The 21055-nt window shown below is 41.6% G+C and overlaps 1 protein-coding gene across 7 annotated transcripts in view; it reads right to left on the bottom strand.

The window, feature by feature from the left end:
* The window catches only part of FAT1 (FAT atypical cadherin 1), a 127032-nt gene that overhangs the window by 94281 nt on the left and 11696 nt on the right, over positions 1 to 21055 (bottom strand). For all 7 annotated transcript variants that reach the window (XR_004805594.2, XM_035699706.2, XM_025471728.3 and 4 more), the window contains exon 2: positions 14705 to 17987. Coding sequence is in view for 6 of the 7 variants with exons in the window: in XM_035699706.2 (XP_035555599.2) it covers positions 14705 to 17969 (3265 nt within the window). In the remaining variant the exon portion in view is untranslated. The remainder of the gene's footprint in view (positions 1 to 14704; positions 17988 to 21055) is intronic.

The following is a 21055-nucleotide window of genomic DNA, read 5'->3' as shown; positions in this document are numbered from 1 at the left end:
ACACCATGGATATTTTCACAATTTTCAAAAGGCTTTAAATTCTGCACATTTAATATCCAAAAGGAATATCCTCATTAAAGGGGAAAAAAAAAAAACCAGTGTCTCTGCAGCAGACTAAAAAATGAGCCCAATACTTTGCAACTCCTCCCATCAAGAGGTGCAGCCTATTTTCCTACCTGCTGGATCACTGGACTCAGGTGATAGAATGGGAGAAGTGAGTATGCATAAATTCTGAGCCTAGGGATCCCTGGGTGGCGCAGCGGTTTAGCGCCTGCCTTTGGCCCAGGGCGCGATCCTGGAGACCCGGGATCGAATCCCACATCGGGCTCCCAGTGCATGGAGCCTGCTTCTCCCTCTCTGCCTGTGTCTCTGCCTCTCTCTGTGTGTGACTATCATAAATAAAAAAATAAAAATAAAAATAAAAAAGAATTCTGAGCCTAGGCCATGAGATCTAGCTGCTACTCTCCTCCAGCTCTTGAAATCCAGGCTAAGCAGCGGACTGACGACAGACACAGGCCCTAGGAGCCCTGGCCCCAGCCAACATCCAGTCAACTCCCAGAAGCCAAGCCACCAAGCTGAACAGCAACCGATGTAGCGGGATCAAAGGACAGACCCAGAGAGGTCCAGCCCAAATTGCCAACTACTGAACTGTAACCTAAATAAATGGTGGCTGTTTGAAGCCAATACATTTTAGGGCAGTTTATTTCCCAACAAAAGGCTAAATAACACAATTCTCTATTACTTTTTTTTTTTTTTACAATATTTATTATCAGCCCACATACAATAATAAAGTTCCAACTGAGCTTTGGACCGGTCTACACTTAATCCACATCTTCTAATCTCCCTTGTCAAATCTAACTGAACCTGGCTCTTGTCTCCCCATTTCTGTAACTCTTCACCTGTTCTCAAGTGCCAAATGGGCCTCCTCGAACAGAACTCTACCAAAATATGCAGAGAAAACTCTCACAAAGGCTTTCAGACCTTCCTTTAATCATCCTAAGGGGTTCTTTATAAATTAGAAAAACAGAATTAACCGAATAAGCAATTGCTGTCTATTGACATGGATGAAAGGTTCACAGAATTAGTCGCCAGGGTAACAAAAGTAGACCATGAACAAGCGAGAGATTTTTTTTAAAAAATGTTATTTAGATGCACTCATTTAAGTGAGAAAAATATTTTTAGTTCTTATATATTTTATTCTCCTTCAAATAGTCTCATCATTGGATTTCCCTTAATTCAACAAGGCTTTAAAAGAAGGGTTTGCTTATCAGTAAATAGCACCCCATCAACAGAAACAACCAAAGATTTACAATACACACAAATAGCTTTTTAAAAGGTTACATCTCTATGTGTTCAATTTAATCCAGGAAAAGGACAGTTTCAAAGACTCTGAATCTCTAGAAGTAATTACTTCTTTGAAACTTTAGGAAATTCATCAATAATGATAACTAACAAAAATAGATGCTACTAATCTGAAAGTCTTTCAAAAGTTCAAATTTGCCACATAGTGTACAACGTAAATGGATATTCATCTTTTATACTTAAAACAGAAGTGTTTTTCAACCCAGAGAATGCTAGAGGCAACAGTGCCATTTTACAGGTCAAGACAACAGCAACACATCATCTTGTATTATGCACCTGCAAAGTCACAGATTTTAAGATTTCTAAGATTTCTAATTCTAGGCTTTGGTACTCAATCTGACATGTTAAGTTGGACAAAATATAAACAAAGGAAACTGCATTGCTATTGAAGTTTTGTTAAGGATGTTGTTCTAATTTTCCTGTTTTTAGCTGTTTCAGAGGTAAGGGGAAAGAGGGCTTTTAAATGAAAGAGCAGTTTAAAAAAAAAAAAAGGGGGCAGTTTTATCTGCATTAAAAGGACAAGCAGACCTATTGCATGTATGACACTTCCACTGGATACAGAAAGGAATTCTAATTGGGAATAGAGAACAAATTTTAAAGGTCTTTCCCAGTAATAGTTTCTAAGGAACTGGGTTTCCTTTTAATATTCTGTAATAATCTAACTCACTTCCAAATCATACTCATATTCAAATCAAGTGCCTGATGGGTGCCTTCCATGTGCGAGGTACAGTTCCAGGCAGTAGCAATGCAGGACTGAACAAGGCAAAGTCCCCACCTCTGCACATAAGGCTTACATTGCAGAAGAAAAATGACAAAAGCAGATTTTTAATATGTTAAAAAATCACTCTTGGCATATACTATATGTAAAATGCCATTTAAAAAATCATGAACCTTAAATTATAAAACTTTATATTCTCTAGACGTGATGATCCTTAGTTTGACTTCTTTCTAAAATCAACAGCGCTGAGCTAATTAAAGCCAAACATGGGTATTATTCATATTCATGCTTTCCTAATCAGCTTTCATCTTCTACAGGAGGCTAACACACTATTAAGAAAAAAATACTTCTGTTAAAAAAAAAAGGTTTAGATCAACCCTTTAAAAGTAACTGACTTCCATTCTGATGCTTCAGCCAACAAACTAACTCAGAATTTACATAGCAAATTCATCTTTCTTCCATTAAAAATGTAAACACCTTCAGCTGAGCAACAGATCAAAAGAACAACATTATGTGACAAACATTTACTGGGTTTATCAAAAGAAGAACATCACGGAGTAAGTGTTTACTAAATACCAGCTGTGTGCCAAGCACTGTCAGAAGACAAAGATGTCTGAGACTGCCTGATGTCAAGCAGCTTTAAGTAAAGATGCAAATAAAAATATTATGAACTAAAAGCAAAGGAATTTTAGAGAATCTTTTACCTAAGAATTTATGGTGGGATTGCTTTAAAAATAATTTAAAGCTAACCCAACTTTAAGATTTTATTTCTTTATTCATGAGAGACACAGAGAGGCAGAGACATAAGCAGAGGGAGAAGCAGGATCCCAGGATCCCAGGACCATGACCTGGGCTGAGGGCAGGGCAGACACTCAACCACTGAGCCACCCAGGCGTCCCAAGTTAACCCAACGTTACAGTCATTTTCCAAAAAAGTGTTTCTGCTTTCAACTAACAGAATGTCCTCAACTTATGTTAAAGAAAACATTACTTCATGAAAGATTCCAAAATTACTGTTTACAAAAAGTCATCTCCAGGGGTCAAAAAACAGACTGACTTGAAGTGATAGGAGTATCAATGTCCATAAATCACAGATGAGAACATTTTGTCACACACATATTTGTTCTGTCACTGTAAAGCTGTTTTTTTGTTTTGTTTTGTTTGTTTTTTGTAAAGCTGTTTAATGCTCCTTTTACGATGGCAGGAGAAAACTCTTTATTATAAGAGCCACCATGAACAACAGCCATTATTTTTCAAATTTTTCCTTTTGTATGGAATAAGGGACTATTTACAAAACTAAAATAGGCCAATTAAATCCCAAATGCTCTGATTTTTAAGTCCATTTAAGTAAAAAGACACTCTGTTAAGAAAGTTAACTTTATTATTAGAAGTCTAACAGGTCATTTTATCTTAATAAATAAAGGCATACTGGCTGAGCAACAGAGGGTCTCCATGGTAAACTGGCCACACAGGAGATCAGATCCTGGCCTAGAGGGCGGCTTACCTTAAAAATAGATATACTGGGCAGTCTGGGTGGCTCAGCGGTTTAGCACCACCTTCAGCCCAGGATGTGATCCTGGAGACCCAGGATCGAGTCCCATGTCAGGCTCCTTGCAGGGAGCCTGCTTCTCCCTCTGCCTGTGTCTCTGCCTCTCTCTCTGTATCTGTCATGAATAAATAAATAAAATCTTTAAAAAAAAAAAGATATACTGAGTATTATGTGTAGTGTAATTATTTTAATTGTCTTGTACACTGACATGAGACAGGGCTATCTGATGATACAGGCTTGTAAAAAACTATTCTAAAGGCTACGGTATCACTTGTAAAGAGCCTTGAATGACAGACTGTCTTGAATCATTTTAAGCACACACACAAGTACACAGAAAAGTGGTTGCCATGTGTCTACTGTAAAGGTTGATCTACCTCACCTATAAAATAGAAATGACACCTACCGTGTAATAAGCACATTTTAGACTAAGTGGCATGAAGTGTATATAAAAATAGGCTCAGGCTATTGAGCATATTTCAAATGCATGTCACTACCACTGTCACCGTCGTCATCATCATCAGTATCATCTTTCCCCTTGCTATCTGGTCCTCCTTTATGAGAACTCCTGAGGACTGGCAGCCCTGGAAGCTCTAAAATAGAGATCCAAGGACATGGAGGTTTAGCTTTTCACAAGCCACCTGCTATTACAACCAAATTGCAAGTCTCTGAAGACAAAATATACAGCTTTTAACAGATTCTCCAAAGTTTCTGTAATACTAGAACTATTAAGAACCATCGTCTGGAAGTCTAGAAAGAGACAGGTGGTGGAGGAAAGGTTTCTCTCCATCTTATGACTACCATTATTGATACGGTACCATCAGTTTGTTTGTTGAGTAAACAAGTGCTCTGCACTGCCCTGCCTGCCTCGGTGCTAGGGAGAGGCTAGAGGAGTTACTCTGCACTCTGTCCTTTAGTTCTAGAAGACAGACAAGAAAGAGAGAATACCTGACTTGTGACAGAAGAGCATTTGCAAAGTGCCACGAGAGCAAAGACTACCTGTTTCAAGAGAGGCAATAATGGCTTGTTAGGCCAACCTAACCAGTATTCATCGAGGGCCTTTTATAGGAGTCTGGTGGTTAAAGACTTAGCATCTACCCACACAAGAAGCAGATGAATTAGAGGAAAAAGGACAAATAAACATTCATTCATTAGAGTGATACACTAATACTAGAAGAAAGCACACACGAGAAAAGAAGAATGAGCTCCATAAGGAGGACAAGGCTCGTCAGGAGAGATTTACTCTGCAGAGTTAGGGTTAATAAGAGCCTATCAAGGGGTCAATGTGTCACCCAAAGGCTGGGAGATAGGACACAATGGGGCAGAGCAGGGTGGAGGGCCTGGCTCCATTTGGCTAAAGCACAGGGGATGAATGGGAGCGAAGGAAGGAGAGAACACACACAAGGGGGAGGGGGAGGAAAGTCTCCAAGGCCACAACACCCTGTGCTAAAAAGCTAGGGCTTTATGTAAGGGAGACGCCAAAGGGTTTTGATAAAGATGCGATGAGAGATGGAACACCTCTGCTTCAAGCATCATGTCTGTATGACCACAATACCCTCAAAGCACCACACTTCAAACCACATCAATCTCCATTACACCACTTAAACACCCACACACACGATTTCAAAATTCAATGGCACAAGGTCAATATGTACCATAATCCCCATCACTGGTCATATCTTTAGAATTTAATACAGGCCCTACATGAACACAGCATATTACCATCCAATTTTACTCATGAATTATTGGGACAATCTGGGGAGACAACTTAGGAAAAGAGCTTAAAATAGGGCTGGTACATAGTAAGCATTCAATTAATATGACCTGTAGTTACACAGGGATGGTGATAAAGGGAAAAAAAAAAAAAAAAAGCTCACTGGTGGTAAAAATATGGTTAAATAACCACAAACTAGAAAGAAATCTTTTGAAACTACAGAAATTGCTGGGTAACTTTTATCAAAAAAGGAAAAAATTAATTAGGCTGAAACTAAAAAGATTATTTAGTACCTCTCTTGGCATGTCAATCTTGAACTCTCTTCTGGGCCACCTGGATGCCTCAGTGGTTGAGTGCCTCTGGCTTAGGGTGTGATCCTGGGGTCTTGGGATTGAGTCCCACTTCGGGCTCCCTACAGGGAGCCTGCTTCTCCCTCTGCCTAAGTCTCTGCCTCTCTGTGTCTTTCATGAATAAATAAATAAAATCTTAAAAAAAAAGACTCTCTTCCAACAGGTCAGCTCCCTCAGCCACGTGGAGGCCTAACAATGCAACAGGTTCCAGACCATTATCAGATATTCTGGAGATGTCACTGTTTAACTAGCAAGGCAACTTCACTGCTAAGTCTGACCCTGGAAGCGCATATGTGAATAGTTTCCTAGACTGTCACTGCTGTTACACCGGGTAACTGCCAATTCGACAAGTACAAGCATGTGCCCTCGAAAAGGAAGCTCTCCAAGCCCATTTATTCCTAGTAACAAAGACATAAAAGACTGTGCTTCGAAGCATTATGTCTTGGGCAGCATGCACTATTTTTAACCAACATGGCTTGATTTTTTTTTTTTTTAAAGTGCCATTAAGGTAACTGCAAAGTGTACAAAATACAAGCTAATAGATAATGAAACCTTGACAAATACAGCCTTATGAATTAAAATAATCCAGAGTCAAAACTAAAGGGGAAAAATGGCCAAAAAAAAAAAAAAATTCCAACAATAGACAAACACCCAAAGGTTTAGAATCTACTCAATTTTCATTATTGGGCAATGCAGACAATATGCTGGGGGGGAGGGGCATACCAAGCCAGATATTAACTGAGCATTAAATCTCTATCCACAGAGGCTATTCATCAAGTAATGGACACTCAAGTCTTAAAGGAGTCTTGGAACATAAAAATGGTTCCTTGCCAAGAGGGCTGAGAAGAACAAGTTCACTGGCACAAACCAGATGGCCAGTGAGGACAGATGCTGAAGCCAAGACCTCAGTAGGAGGACACTGCCAGAGAACAAGGACTACAGGGAACGTGATACAGTGGGAAGGGGGGGGGGGGGGAGCTGTACATTAACTTCAGCTATTCAGCAGGTTAAAATTGGTTTTAAAGGTTAGCCAGGACCCAAACAACCACCTAAAACATGGTTTTGATGAGAAAAGGTTCCAATTAACATCCTGTACTGTTCACAGCGGCAGCACTATTTATAAGAAGATTAGACCTTCACAACTGCAAACAGGGAAGACACTCGTCCATCTCCACTAGACAGTGAGACCCTCTGTACTCAGCATGAGTCCCTCACTACCGATCACTTCATTGGAATAATCTTAAATTGCTTAAACGTCACCCTATGTATTTCTAAAATTCTGTTCACGTCAACATGCTAAGGACCAACATGCCACCTTGAGAGGAAATGATGGAAGAAGACTGTTAGATCCAATACTATCTGGGATTCAGGTCTCCAGCCCAGCTCACCTCAACCCAGTTCAGGATCCCACTCGTAGTTTTCAGGGGCGCCTGCATGGCTTAGTCAGTTAAGTGTCTGCCCTCAGCTCAGGTCATGATCGTGGGGTCCAGGGATCAAGCCCTGCATCCAGCTCCCCGTCCTTCTACCTTCCTCTCCCACTTGTGTTGTACTCTCTTAAAGAAATAAATCAATAAATCTTCAACTAGTTGTTTTCAAATAGGCTCCCTTAGAGCATCTCTAGAACACTCTATAAAGAGTGAGAGGCAGTGAAATGTAGCCTTGGCATGCACAGTCCTGCTGGTTCTGCCAACTGGTATCCAAGAGGTCTTAGGCAAGTGACTTAGCTTCTCTGTGAACTGCCCTCATCAGCAACATGGAATTGTATCTATCTTGTAGTCATGACAATTGAATAAATTAACATATACAGGGTGCTTAAACAACACCTGGTAGTAACAGTGTCTGTCGTTTACTTTACTGACATCTTTCACCATTATTATCATAATCACTGAAAGCACACGGTCAAAGGGAGCATATTCGAAGTTGTTTTTTCTACTCCATCCCATCCAGATTCTGGCCCTCACCAACATTTAGGATGACATAAAGGCACTGCAAAGCTTCACCGCATTCTGCTTCACAGCATCATACCACCTGTATGTCAGCCTTTAGAGATTTACAACCCAACTCCTCCCCACAAGTATTCAATCAGGACTCAGAGCATTAACTTGTTAAATACCATACAAATAACTAAAGACAAGCAGATCCTGTTTTCTCTTAAAACAAAATGAACTTCCTTAGGATTCCTCATTAGACTCTATTTGCACCTTGACATCCTCCAGCTTCAGAGGAGGATCCTGTCCCCAGCAGAAATTACCAGGCCCTCCCTGCCTGGATTCGGATCCTCACATGCACAAAAGAGCAAATTTTTACTCCTAAACCCAGCAATGGCACATTATCAGAACACAATTTCTGCCAAGCCCCGATTTTCTATCTCACTGTGGCTAAGAAATTGGTTTCTTTTCTGCTCAATGTTCCTAGGAAGAGAACAGAGAGTAAGAACACCACAGCAGCTGCGGCCACACAAGGCAGGAGATGCCAACACAGAAGCCCTCTCACCAACAAATCTGTGAACTCCCTGAGTCTCTGTTCAAGCCCCTGCTGCCAGGAGTCCTCGGCCCAGGTCCAGAAGCTCCAGAAGAGGTAATGGGTCCCCGCACAGCAGACCACACTCCTCAGGATGGCCCAGCTTTCAGCCACTCTCAGACTTTTTGGTTCTAACACAGAGGCCATGAATATACGATCCCTGGCATTACGGTCCCTGGCATTCTACTTCCTGTCAGGACAACAGGCCCCAGGAAGAAAACATAGGTCCCTGGTTGTATGCATAAGATCCTACTTTAAGTTGGGAGAAAGTTGGTTTTTTGATTTTTTTTAAACTTAAGTAATTAAGATAAAAATCAAAATATTCAGACTTCCACCAAATCTGAAAGGGGCCCCAGAAACATTTTCCCTTTTGCTGAGGTCAACAATAAGGCTAACCTGGCCTGGAATTCCCTTCTAGTCCCACTACACAAATCCATTCATTCTGTGCCCCCTAATGAAGGTGAGCCGGGAGCTAGTCTCCAAATGGGTAATCCAGAAACCGTGCAATACCACTCCCTCATGATGTGAATGCAACCATGATCTCTTAAGAGAAAGGTCCCATATTTCACGAATGATGATTTATCTTGTTGCAACAGCTGTACTTCCATATTAATTCTTTGCAAGTCTTTTCACCGAAATGTAAATTTTAAATCTGAAACCACAGCTGGGATTCTAAGGGCAACATAGAATTAGTAAGTTTAGAAATTTGCTCTTATCTTAATGAAAAACATGGTCTCCCCAAATAAGTAGATGTGGAAGAGGGAAACACTTACTGGGTTGCATTATACTAACAGCCAAAAACTGAACCAAAGTACTCTAGTCTGAAGGGAAAACATACTTAATGGCATCCCACTCCAGCACATATACATCAGGGGAATAAGGCCTCAACTATCAGCAGTTTAAAAAAAAAAAAAAAAAAAAAAAGATCTTTCGGCTAAGCATTTTTCTAGGCAGTTCCTTAGTTTAAAAACTAACAAGAAGCTGCACCTTTTTACTGATGCCCAAGTAATAATTAACTTGCATGTGTACCTATCAGCCAAGAACACGAAGCTGACTTTATTCCATAAATCTGGGAGAGAGATACTCCAGATTCTATTCTACTCAACATTGAAGATTATAACAAAGCTGGTTGGGCACTTATTTGCAGTGAGAATGAGGGTAAACGCTGAGAAGTATAAAGTCAGACAAATGAAAAATCTAAATGTGACATTACACACGCTTCAGAGATCCTCTACTAACATATCTGTTAAATCTGCTTTATGACGTTCTTGGTAGATTTTTCAGGAGACAAAAGGAGGGGGGTAGTAATTTTAATCAGAGCCCTAGAGATCAGCTCCCTAACAAGACCTATTTCCCAAATTGTTTCACGGAACCTCCAAACCTGAAGTGGACAAGCAATCACGTGGGCATGGATTTGTCAGAACAGTTCACCAACACCCAGAGGCCTCTCCAGGAAAAGCATGTGATACAGTAAGAGATTATCAGAGGAGTCAAATGACAATCACCCCCACGCTGCAATCCCATGTTACCTCCCTGCAAAGCCAATTAGCAAAATATGTACAAAATGCAGAGCTAACAGGACTGTACATTTGGCTGCATATTTTAGGTAGTTCATAGAATTTCTATTTAAAAAAAAAAAAACTAAAAAACTACTTTTCAGGGGATGTTTCACAAGTAGACTTTTTTTAAAGAAATAGACCATAAAAATAGTAAGAACTAAATTCAGATTCCTGATTATATTGTTCTATCAAAAGAACACAAATGATACACATATTTGACAATGCTGAAATAGATAAAAGACCCCCAAAACTTGTTATTCAACCAACACTACAGTTTAAAGTTAAGTCAAAAGCAAGACACGAACAGTTAGGCAGACAGGTTCTTGATCCTACACCAGCCCTTGTCACTAGAAGACAAAGTAACAGCACAAAAGAAATGGGCAATGAACAGCATATGAAGTTCCAGGAAGATGATGTTAAACCAGACCCGAGCCAGGCCATCTCCAGCCCACGCTGACTTTTAGTGTCTGGTCCTAGGAGGTCCCCACCTGTGTTCCTGGAAGCCCCCTACTTTTCTTCATCTGACAGGCACCTCTCCACATTTTCAACCTCCACTAGGAATTAGTTAGACAAGCCCCAAAAAAGAACATACCTAATTTTAGTATTTCTACTGCACAAAACATATTGACTTTTCCTGAAGGAATTCTACACTGTGATGCCAACTGTCTTGCCAAGAATCTCTAAAATAACCAGGGCTGATAATTCTAAAATAAGTAGAGATGATAATTCTACTGCCAAAAACATCTTATACCGTATATAGGACAATGTGTAAATACTATTGTATCACTATTGTATCAATTCCAAAAAACGCATAACCATTAATCTACGGTATATTAAGTATTTTTTTCTGTCAAGCCAAAGACTACAACAGATGATCAAGAAAATTTCCGACTTTTCACCTTCAAATGTCAGTATTTAGGAAGACACACACCAGTTTCTTACACACTTAACAACCCTGCAGCCCAGTCTCACTTCACCCCACACTCCCCATTAAGTTACTACGAGAAAACTCTGGCCTTGCCACTGAGCTCTGAAAACTACTACAGATTTCAGAACATGGCCTTGTTTGGTCAGTTGCCTCCCCTTTTATTCTGCTAGTAAGAATATCCCAGTCTCTTAAATTTATAGACAAAAAAATACTTATTTCTAAGTGAGTCTTTGAAAAGCAACAATCGGGACGCCTGGGTGGCTTGGTCAGTTAAGCGCTGACTCTTGGCTTCAGCTGAGGTGATGAGATCAAGCCCCGCATCAGTCTCCACGTTGAGCATGGAGCCTGCTTGACGTTCTCTCTCCCTCACCCTCTACCCTTCCCCTGCTCACGTGCATGCACACACACTCTAAAAAATAATACATACGTACATAAAAAGCAACAATAAAGGGACACCTGGGTGGCTCAGTGGTTGAGCATCTGCCTTTGACTCAGGGAGAGATCCCAGGGTCCTGGGATAGAATCTCACAACAGGTTCCCTGCAGGGCACCTGTTTCTCCCTCTGCCTATTTATCTGCCTCTTTCTCTGTGTGTCTCATGAATAAATAAAATCTTAAAAAAAAAAAAAGCAACAATAAAAATACTTTTCCCACTTGAAAGAAAAACCCAAAAGGCACTGCTCATATAATTAAGTCATCAGGTAATGTAAAATAAGATTGTGGTCCTATTTTTGTCTCAACTTTAACTTATACCAATTCTTTCTAGGCTTTCAAGAGCTACTTCAGAAAAGGAGGGGGGGAGTAGGAATAATTATTCTTAGGAAATTCATAAACATATGCATTATTTCAGCTGCAGTTCTTAAATTTGGGGCATTCTTCTACGTTGATGTTATACCTGAAAATTCAAATTAATATTGGAGAGGAGGACAAAATATTTATATATTCTACTCTTCAGATGAGCGACTATAAGAAAATAGTGTGACCAACAGGAGCCAGTAAACTATAACTTAAATATCTGGCTATAAAACCCACCTGCATCCCCAGGGGTGTGCACCTAATCACAGGTGGTCCACCAGAGACCCACCCTGAGCACCAACCCTAGTCATGTCCCCACCATGCAGTCCCATTCCTGCTCCAATGAGATGCAAGAAAGGTATGGTGGAGCCAGGAGAAATTCGCCAAACTGCAAGCACAGGTGCATGCTGGTGGGAAAGGAAATGCTCGCCCAGAGGTGGTTCATAAAACAGCTACAGCAGATGATAAAAAAAACTTCCCGCTCTGCTTGAAGAAGTTGGAGGGGTAAACAGTATCTCTGCTACTAAAGAACTATGTTCACAAACCAAGGAACGGGGGGGGATCTGCTTTGGCAATGCTGAAGCACAGGCATACCTGGCTGTGAACACTTCCACCGTTCCAGACCATACTGACACCGCCCAGCAACTGGCATGCCCACAGTCCGACCAGTTCAGGACAACTGGCGGAAGCTCTGCCCACACAACCTGTGGACAGCAAATACTACCTGCTACCGGAGACCAGGATGATGGTGATGCTCTGGATCTCTTGAAGAATTCAGAACAAGCGAAGTAAAATGGGTCAACTTCTAAAGAAGACAGAACCTGAAGAAGTTACTGGCAACTGTTATATTATACTAGCACTTCCTTTTTAAAATGTTGTTCAGGGATCCGATAAAATTTACAGCTCTTAAGATTTTTAAGCCCAAGCTCCTTGGACATGGTTTTCAGTTTTTGCTCAGATACAATTCATTCTTTGCAGCTAATTAAGCTGAAGAAGACTGGGAATAAAGTTTGGAACAAGGTTAATAAAGTTCTCTACCTAGTATATGGTTTTATTTTTTATGGCACGGACAATGTACGCAGAAAGCAAAGTTATTTTATAGAAAGCTAATAGTGACATGTCATATGGCTGATAATCTGATGAAATCTGATTAAAGATTTTAAATAGCAGTAAAATGTAAAAAAATAAAAAATAAACAGAAATCTGGTATTGGGATACCTGGGTGGCTCAGCAGTTGAGCATCTGCCTCCGGCTCAGGGCATGATCCCAGGTCTGGGGATCAAGTCCCACATGGGGCTCCCTGTGCGGAGCCTGCTTCTTCCCCCTTCCTGTGTCTCTGCTTCTCTGTGTCTCTCATGAATAAATAAATTTTTTTAAAAAAGAAATCTGGTATTTTATACATTAATTATACTGAAATTAAAAAATAAAGACAAATAAGTATCTAGAAACTTAAAAAAAAGAATTGAAAAATAAAATCTGGTATTTTAGGTGAAAGGTATATAATCCATTGATACATCTATATACCATGCTACTAGTATATAACTCATTAGAAAAAAAAATCCCATGGATAAACAAAAGTACATTAAAAATATTATAGCCTCTAAAATGACTCATTTCTAGGATAATAATGTTTCTTGTACTTTATGCATGTTAGATATACACATGGTTGGTGGGGTGGGTATTAACTAAAGAATTTATTTGTGGGATTACTGAACATAAACTTAAAAAGTTTCAACGTATTAAGAAAAGCATCTTTTTTAGAATGGATATAGTCATAAAGGAAATACCAATGAGATTAAAAAACTGAACTCTATGGCAGTTAATCTAGCACTGTGATTACCACCCACAGTTTCCTTCTTTTCCACTACCATTCTCAGAGGGCAGCACTTTCAAACCCAAATTAATCATTAATTTACTCAATCCTCCAACATTTAATGAGCAGCTTCTACATGCCTGGTACCTTCTTGCTAGGACTGAGGACAGTAAACCCATGAGCTAAAAGCCTGTCCTGAAAGGTGGTTTGGGGCTGAACTGCATCCCCCAAAATTCATGCATTCAGGTCCCAATCATCTCTATCTCAGAACATGACTTGGAGATAAGGACTTAAAAGAGAGAAATAAAATGAGCTCATTAGGGTGGTCCCTAATCCAACAGGACTGTTGTCCTTTTGAGAAGAGATGAGGACACACACATACACAGGGACGATGGTGTGAAGACACAGGGAGAAGACAAACCAAGGAGAAAAGGCTCAGAGAAAACCATGCCAACACTTCCAGCCTCCAGAACTGTGAGAAGAGCAATGTCTGTGGTTGAAGCCACCCGGTCTGTGGGGAGGAGACTGACACAGAACTGTAATATCCATGAAAAGCAGCTAAATTAGAGATGTGCAGGAGGTGCGAAACAATACACACTCTGGCATAAACCGGCTGTCTTGGGTGTTCTGGCTTGAGGCTCGTATTCCAGGTGGAAGAGAATCCTAACAAAGCATTCCTACCACTTCCAAGACGTGAACAGACCCTACCGCATGTTGGGCAGCTCTGTCAGGTTATTTCACTTTATCTCGCATTTATCCTGCAGCCATTCTGAGCGTCCCCATCTGACCCAGGAAGTCGGTTTCCATATGAGAATTAACCTGTCAAGATCACCCCACGAGCAACCGAAAGGGCCAAGTCCCTTCAACACTGCCCTACCCTACATCTGCCTCTCAACAAAACCTGGAGGGGCTCCCACGGAAAGCAGCCCACACCCGGGAAGGTTTAGCAGAGGGTCCTCTCTGTGCACTGCATCATCTCGCAGGTGTTCAATAATCTCTGCAAGGCACGCCAGGTAGTGGCAGGGGCTGTTGTAAGTCTTGCAAACACACTAGCTTGCAAAGCTCTGGAATGCTTTCTCAAAGTTACAGCAAAACCACAGTGATGCTGCTGATAATACAGAGCACAAACTTAAAAGATCAGTATCACTGGTGACGATTTCAACTTCCTCCAGTGTGTTTTTGTTTTTTTTTTTTAACCCATTTTATCTCAAGTCATTCAAGTTCCTCTGATTCCAAACTCACTGCTTACAACACACAGAGCCACCTGGAAAAGCAGAAAAAGCATGCCTGTGCACTTCCACGTTGAGCCCGGACACAGGCCGAAAGGGAACAGTAAGTAAAGCAGCTAGCGCCAGGCAGACATTCACTTTAGGAAAACCAGAGTAATAAGAATATATTTACCGGTTTCTTCATCTATTTTGAAAACACCAACCCCGGAACCATCTCTAATGGAATAGCGGATCTCCCCGTCTCTTCCTGTGTCCTCATCACGAGCAGATACTGTCATTACCGAGGAACCAACTGGGACATCTTCTTTCACTACACCCTTTTCCACGAAGCTGGAAAACACTGGTGGGTGTAAGTTCTCATTCACGTCAATGACCTCAACTTCCACATAGCAAGTGGAAGACAGAGAAACCGGCTTCCCTTTGTCTTTGGCCCTCACGGTGAGATTATATACTTGCTTCTTCTCAAAGTCCAAATGCTGCACAATTCTGACGGCTCCACTGAGTTTATCCACATCAAAGTGTCCTTCTCCGTGGTCCAGAAGACTGTATCTCACTTGGCTGGACTGACCTAAGTCAGGATCATAGGCCTCCAACCACATGATTATGGTTCCTTCTGGAAGGTCCTCCCGAACTTTCACACGGTAATTAGGTGGAATGAATTTAGGTGGGTTGTCATTAACATCCTCCAATGATACTTTCAAAAGCACAGTGGAAAGCAACTGGGGCTCTTCTCTGGCTTGATCCCTGGCCTCAATCTTCAAGTAATGCACCTGCTGTACTTCTCGATCCAAAGGGTACACGATTTTAACAACGCCGGTCATGCTGTCAATGGAAAATTTATCTGTGTCTGTCAGAATAGAGTAGGTCACATGTCCATTTGGCCCTAAATCTTTATCTGTGGCTTCAACCTGGATGATTTCACTATTAATCTCTTTGTCTTCGCTCACTTCCACAAAATAGCTCTCCTGTAAAAACTCCGGGGGATTATCATTGGCATCCAGAACTCTGATGTCTATGAGACGCCAAGCGGCCTTCTGTGGTATACCAAGGTCAGACACTGTAATGTTCAGGGTGTACTTGTCCGTCGTTTCACGGTCAAGTGGCGATAAGATTTTTAGCATTCCGGTTTCCATGTCAATAATGAAGCAACTATCCTCATTTCCTCCAGAAATAGCATAGACCAGTTTTCCATTGAAGCCAGTGTCAAGGTCAGTGGCATTCAGGACAATTATGTTGGAACCCACTGGATGGTTTTCCTTTACCTCGATGCCAGTTGGAAGGGAACTTCTGAACTGTGGGGTGTGCGCATTGACAGAGTGGGAATCAAAGAAAACATCCTCGACCTCTCCCTGACTGTGTAACTTATTGGCCTGCAGGAGCTTCTCCGCCAGCATTTTGGCAACGCCAGTCTCTTCACACTGCAAGTGGACTGGCTTGCGGCTGGCGGCCACCGTGAGGTTGATGTATAACGGCGTGGCAAAATTCTCTCCATCTGTAGCTGTGATCCTCAGGCTGTGAAAGGACACCCTGGTCCCCAAGCCTTCCAGGAGTGACTGCTTCAGGGACAGCACCCCAGAGTTGGGGTTTAAGCTAAACAGATCCAGTTCATTTCCAGCTTCAATCTGGTATCGGACCAACTGAAGTTCATCGGCATCGATGGCAGAAACGGTAGTTATTTGCTCCCCCACACCTAGATCCCTGGGGATCGTTCCCTCACAGTTGATTTTCTCAAACAAGGGCGTGTTGTCATTCAAGTTATTGAGGGTCACTGTGGCAAGGACTTCGACTTCCCGGCGGTACGGCAAGCCCCAGTCGGATGCCCGGATCCTCAGAGTATAAACTCGAGGCATGAGCTCATAGTCCAAGTTTTCTGAAGTACTCACAGCACCGGTGAAATGGTCAATGACGAATGGCACGTGATTTAAATTGGCAATACTGTAAGTCACATACCCGTTCTCCCCCTCATCGGGGTCTACGGCACTCACACTCATGACAGCCGTACCAATGGGCACATTCTCATCAAAAGAGGCTTTGTAAGCGGTCTGGGTAAATTCAGGGGGATTGCTATTTGCACTTAAGACTTTAACCAAGACTCTGGTGGAGGCTCTTCTGTCACTGGTTGTCACTTCCAACTCAAAATGGGACGCCTGCTGTCTTTTAACTGGTTCTAAAATGGAAATGAGACCGGTGTTGTGATTTAAACCGAATTTAGCTTTTCCAGGTGTACTTTTAAAAACATACCTCAGATGAGAATAACTGGGTGTGGCCTTCACCATGACCACGGGTGTATGAGAAGGAGCAAATTCACTGATTTCCACTCTATAAACATCCTTTTCAAACTTGACAGGGCCGGCTTTGAACTGTGGAGAAGCCACATGAATTACTTTGACAGAAGAGAACTGGGGAGGAGTTCCTTTGTCTTTAGCCTGCAGTGTCAGATTGTAGCCGAAAGGATGACTGTCCCAATCAACGCCGCCAACTGCTTTGACTTTATATTCTTTACTCCCCGGAGAGGACCTCACCGTTTTAAACTGCTGAAGGAGGTCACCGGCCACGATGGTTAAGGAAGCTATTTCCCCATTGGGACCCTGATCGCAGTCATCCACTGTTACGATTGCATACGTTGGGTCCTTGTCCAGTTCTGATGGTGACAACGTCACGGCTGTTATCACGGGAGCACATCCATTGGCCTGTTCCACATGAACGGTCAGCTTGGCCATGCTGCTGATACCACTGCTACCATACAATTTCATCCCACGGTCCACAGCCAGAATTTCCATTTCATAGAGCTTGGTCTCTGCGTAATCAAGTCTACCAGTTAAAACTACTGTGCCACTGGTTGGGTGAATGGCAAACATGTCTGTTCGGTCTTTGAAACTATAGTAAAACTCTCCATTGGTTCCTATGTCTGCATCTGTGGCACTGACTCTTGCAATACTGGTCCTTATGGCTGTGTTTTCGGGTAAGGAAACACTGTACGAGGTGGGTGAGAAGAGAGGTCTCAAGTCATTTGTATCCAGCACTTGCACCCTGACCTTGGCTCGTGCTTCAGCATTAGTATTTTTTTCAACTGCTTTGACTATCAAGGTGTAATGGTCTTTCACTTCTCTATTAAGAATAGCTGTATTTCCTCCTTTGGTCCTTATTCTTAAGAAGCAAAAGTCTCCAAGAACATACTCTTCAGCTTTGAAAAGGTTTTCATTGTCTCCAGAAACAATTTTGTACCTTAACTCCCACGATGGATCTGTAAGGTAAATACCCATCTTCACAGGATGCCCAACATAGGTTTTGGCTGCGGAGTTTTCATGCACGGTGACATTGTACTGGAAGTGTGTAAACTGGAGAGGGATCTGGGCAAGTGATGGGCTTCCGTCACCATCTCCAAAATGCTGCAGGAGGAGGAGCAGAAGATAAAGCAAGTCCAGGGATCTCCCCATTGCTTAACTCTCAGGAGCCTAAAGCAAAAGAAAGAAAGAAGAATCATGACCTCAAAGAAATAAAACAAAACTGAAAATCTGTTTTGTTAGTTTGCTTGGGACCTCACGTTTTAATAAAGTATTGTATGTCTGTATGGAATATAAATAAATGCAGTAGTTTTTAGGATTTTTTTTCCTGTTTCCCAAGTATCAATATCTCGAACACCTCTGTATTTACTAAGTTTAGGTAAAATCTTTTCTCATACTTTGATGACTCAAAGAATCTTAAGGAGCATCAGATCAAAGCCTGCCAACTCTAACAACTAAGTTGTATTCTTAGACTTAAATCTTCAAGGCAAACATAACCAATTGTTAACAAAGGGAGATAACAAACATGTTTTAGGTTTACCTATATGTAATAAATACCGGAGAGCCCACAAATTTAATGCCACTAAAGTATCCTAAGCCCAAGAAGCTTTGAACAATTAATTTGGAATAACAAAAACTCTGAAAGGTGATTTCATCTGACCTCCCACAATGACATTCTGCAATCCCATTTCAAAATTCATCCTGAAATATTTTTTTTTAAGATTTTATTTATTTATTCATGAGAGAAAGAGAGAGAGAGAGGCGCAGAGACACAAGCAGAGGGAGAAGCAAAGCAGGCTCCACGCAGGGAGCCCAATGCGGGACTTGATCTTGGGTCTCCAGGATCACACCGTGGGCTGAAGGCAGCGCTAAACTGCTGAGCTACCCGGGCTGCCCTGAAATTATTTCTTTGTAAGAGTAATTAAGTTCACTCCCTACAAAATGTAAGGGTTTACGGTCTCATTTAGCACCACGTAACTACTTAAAGATATTAAAATAATTATAAAATAATTAACAACACTTTGATCCTGAGGTCACTTCTAAACCAACAGGAGTCCAAAAAGAGCCCATTTACAAATGGAAAAACAGCAGCTTAATGTCAAGCAGAACTTTTCCTAAGTCAGCAAAGCAAATCTCAGCAACCACATCAATGTTTTATCCCCCACTGCTGTCAACAACCAGTGTTCACAACTGAATACAAGACACACACATACATACACAGCTAAGGTGTCTAAGCTAACACATGGAGAGGGCCAATCAACGCAACAAGGCAGTAGGCCCTGTGGGAAGGTCAGAGGGTACAAGAGAAGGTAAGGGAGCATTTAAGAAAGGGTTGCCTTTCAAGTGGGAAGCAGGCGGTCCACTGGGCTGGCCTGCCGGGTGAGCAGGACAATTATTTTCAGATCAACTGTTCCTCTAAATACCTACAAATTCACCCTACAAATCAACAGAGCCTCACAAAACATCCCCAGTACACTCAGTAGAGGACAGCATTGCACCTCGGCAAAGTAACTCCCAAATGAGTATTCATAGAATATAAGTCCCACCCAACGGTGAAAGCAGCCAGGACACTGGAGGGCTGGTTTCAAGGCCAGCTGAAATTAGCACCCCAGCATTAATTTACTGTATCCTAACTGCGCCACTGCCAACTTTGCCCCATTAGTCATTTCATGAAGGGGGGGGTGGAGCCCTGATACACACGAAGCAATAAGAAGCCTAATAGATACTAAATCATACCCCAGTTGGGCACCTTAACTTGTTCGTTAGCTATCTTGCCGTGTCCTCAACAGATAAAGTCAGGAAATTACAAAGACTTTTGACCTCCAGGAGAACAATTATCATTTAAACAAAATAAGAAACCAGTTTTCTCCCCAAACAATCTCTTCAGTTGTTCAACAGTTCTAATAGGGCAATTTTAACTATGTAATGATCAAATAATTTTGTCAAAGCAAGGGAAAACTTCAATTCAACCTACAGGTATAGGGAATGTGCGACAAGACAGACCATGTAAGGTACAAAGAACTAATGACTATTTCCTGATCCCGAGGCATTTATAAACTAGGAACAAAATACACGTATATATGGACAGAAAATGCTTTTAAGAACACTTAAGCTGACGTTAAACACGCATTGTCTTTTGTTTTACTAGACTTATTAGTGCTACCTTTAGAACAGAGTATTATGCAGGGTTCTACAGCAAGCAGTTTAAATATTGTGGCTTAATTCTACATATAAAATATTATGCAGCCACTAAAAAGAACAAGACAGCACTCTGTACATTGCTATGTAGACATGTCCAGATAGGTTAACTGGCAAAATGAAACTGATCCCATTTATGTTTGTAAAAAGGGAGGGGAGATGGAATTGTGTGCACGGTACGTACATGAAAGGGCTGAAAAATGAACACAAAAACTCTAGACGGATAAAAAAGTAAACGATCAACAGTGGTTACTGCAGAATAGGCAGCTGAGGGAATGTTCATGCTACATCTTCACTGTTCTATCTGAATTTTTTCAGCAAAGGTGCATGTTATCTGTATCAATCATTCACTCCCCTCACCAATTATTTGACTCATTCAAGGAGCATTTAATGAATACCTGCTATGTGCTAGAAATAGTTCTAGATGCTGGGGATACAACAGTGAGCCAAACTGGCAACAAATCCTCATGGAACACACGTTTCCTGGTGAGAAACAAGCATGTCGCATGCTGAGGATGAGACAGAGAGGAGAAAAATAACGCAGGACAAGGGACTGTGGTCAGGAATCTGAAGGGAAAGAGAGAACCCTAAATTCAAAAGGCCCAGGGCACATTTTAGATTTTAGAATGTTCAGTATTATCCTGCTCTCTATCCATTAAAACCCCCTGAGAAGCAAGAGACAGAGAAACAGCAGGGACCACTGTGGCTGGGGTACAGTGAGGGCAAGGGGAGAGCTATACAGGGAGGATTTTTTCCATAAATTTTTAATTTTAGAAGTATTTCCAATTTATAGAAAAGTTATGGAGATAGTTTCCCCTGTTGTTCATAGCTCGATTATGGTACACGCCTTACTAGTGAACGAAGTGAACGAGCACTGATGCACTGTGATAAACCAGTTAGAAGATTATTGCAATAATTGAGGTGACAGGCCTCGGTGGCTCAGCCCAGAAAGGCTAGTGCTGGAGGTACAGAGCAGCAGTTGATTTCTAGATCTATTCCAAGATTTGTGGATGACTTGAAGGGGCAGAGGGGGCAGGGGA

Source organism: Canis lupus, chromosome 16 (assembly GCF_003254725.2).
Source record: "Canis lupus dingo isolate Sandy chromosome 16, ASM325472v2, whole genome shotgun sequence".
Classification (NCBI taxonomy): domain Eukaryota; kingdom Metazoa; phylum Chordata; class Mammalia; order Carnivora; family Canidae; genus Canis; species Canis lupus.
The sequence above is the reverse complement of the archived record's forward strand: the minus strand, read 5'-3'. Positions and strand labels throughout refer to the sequence as shown.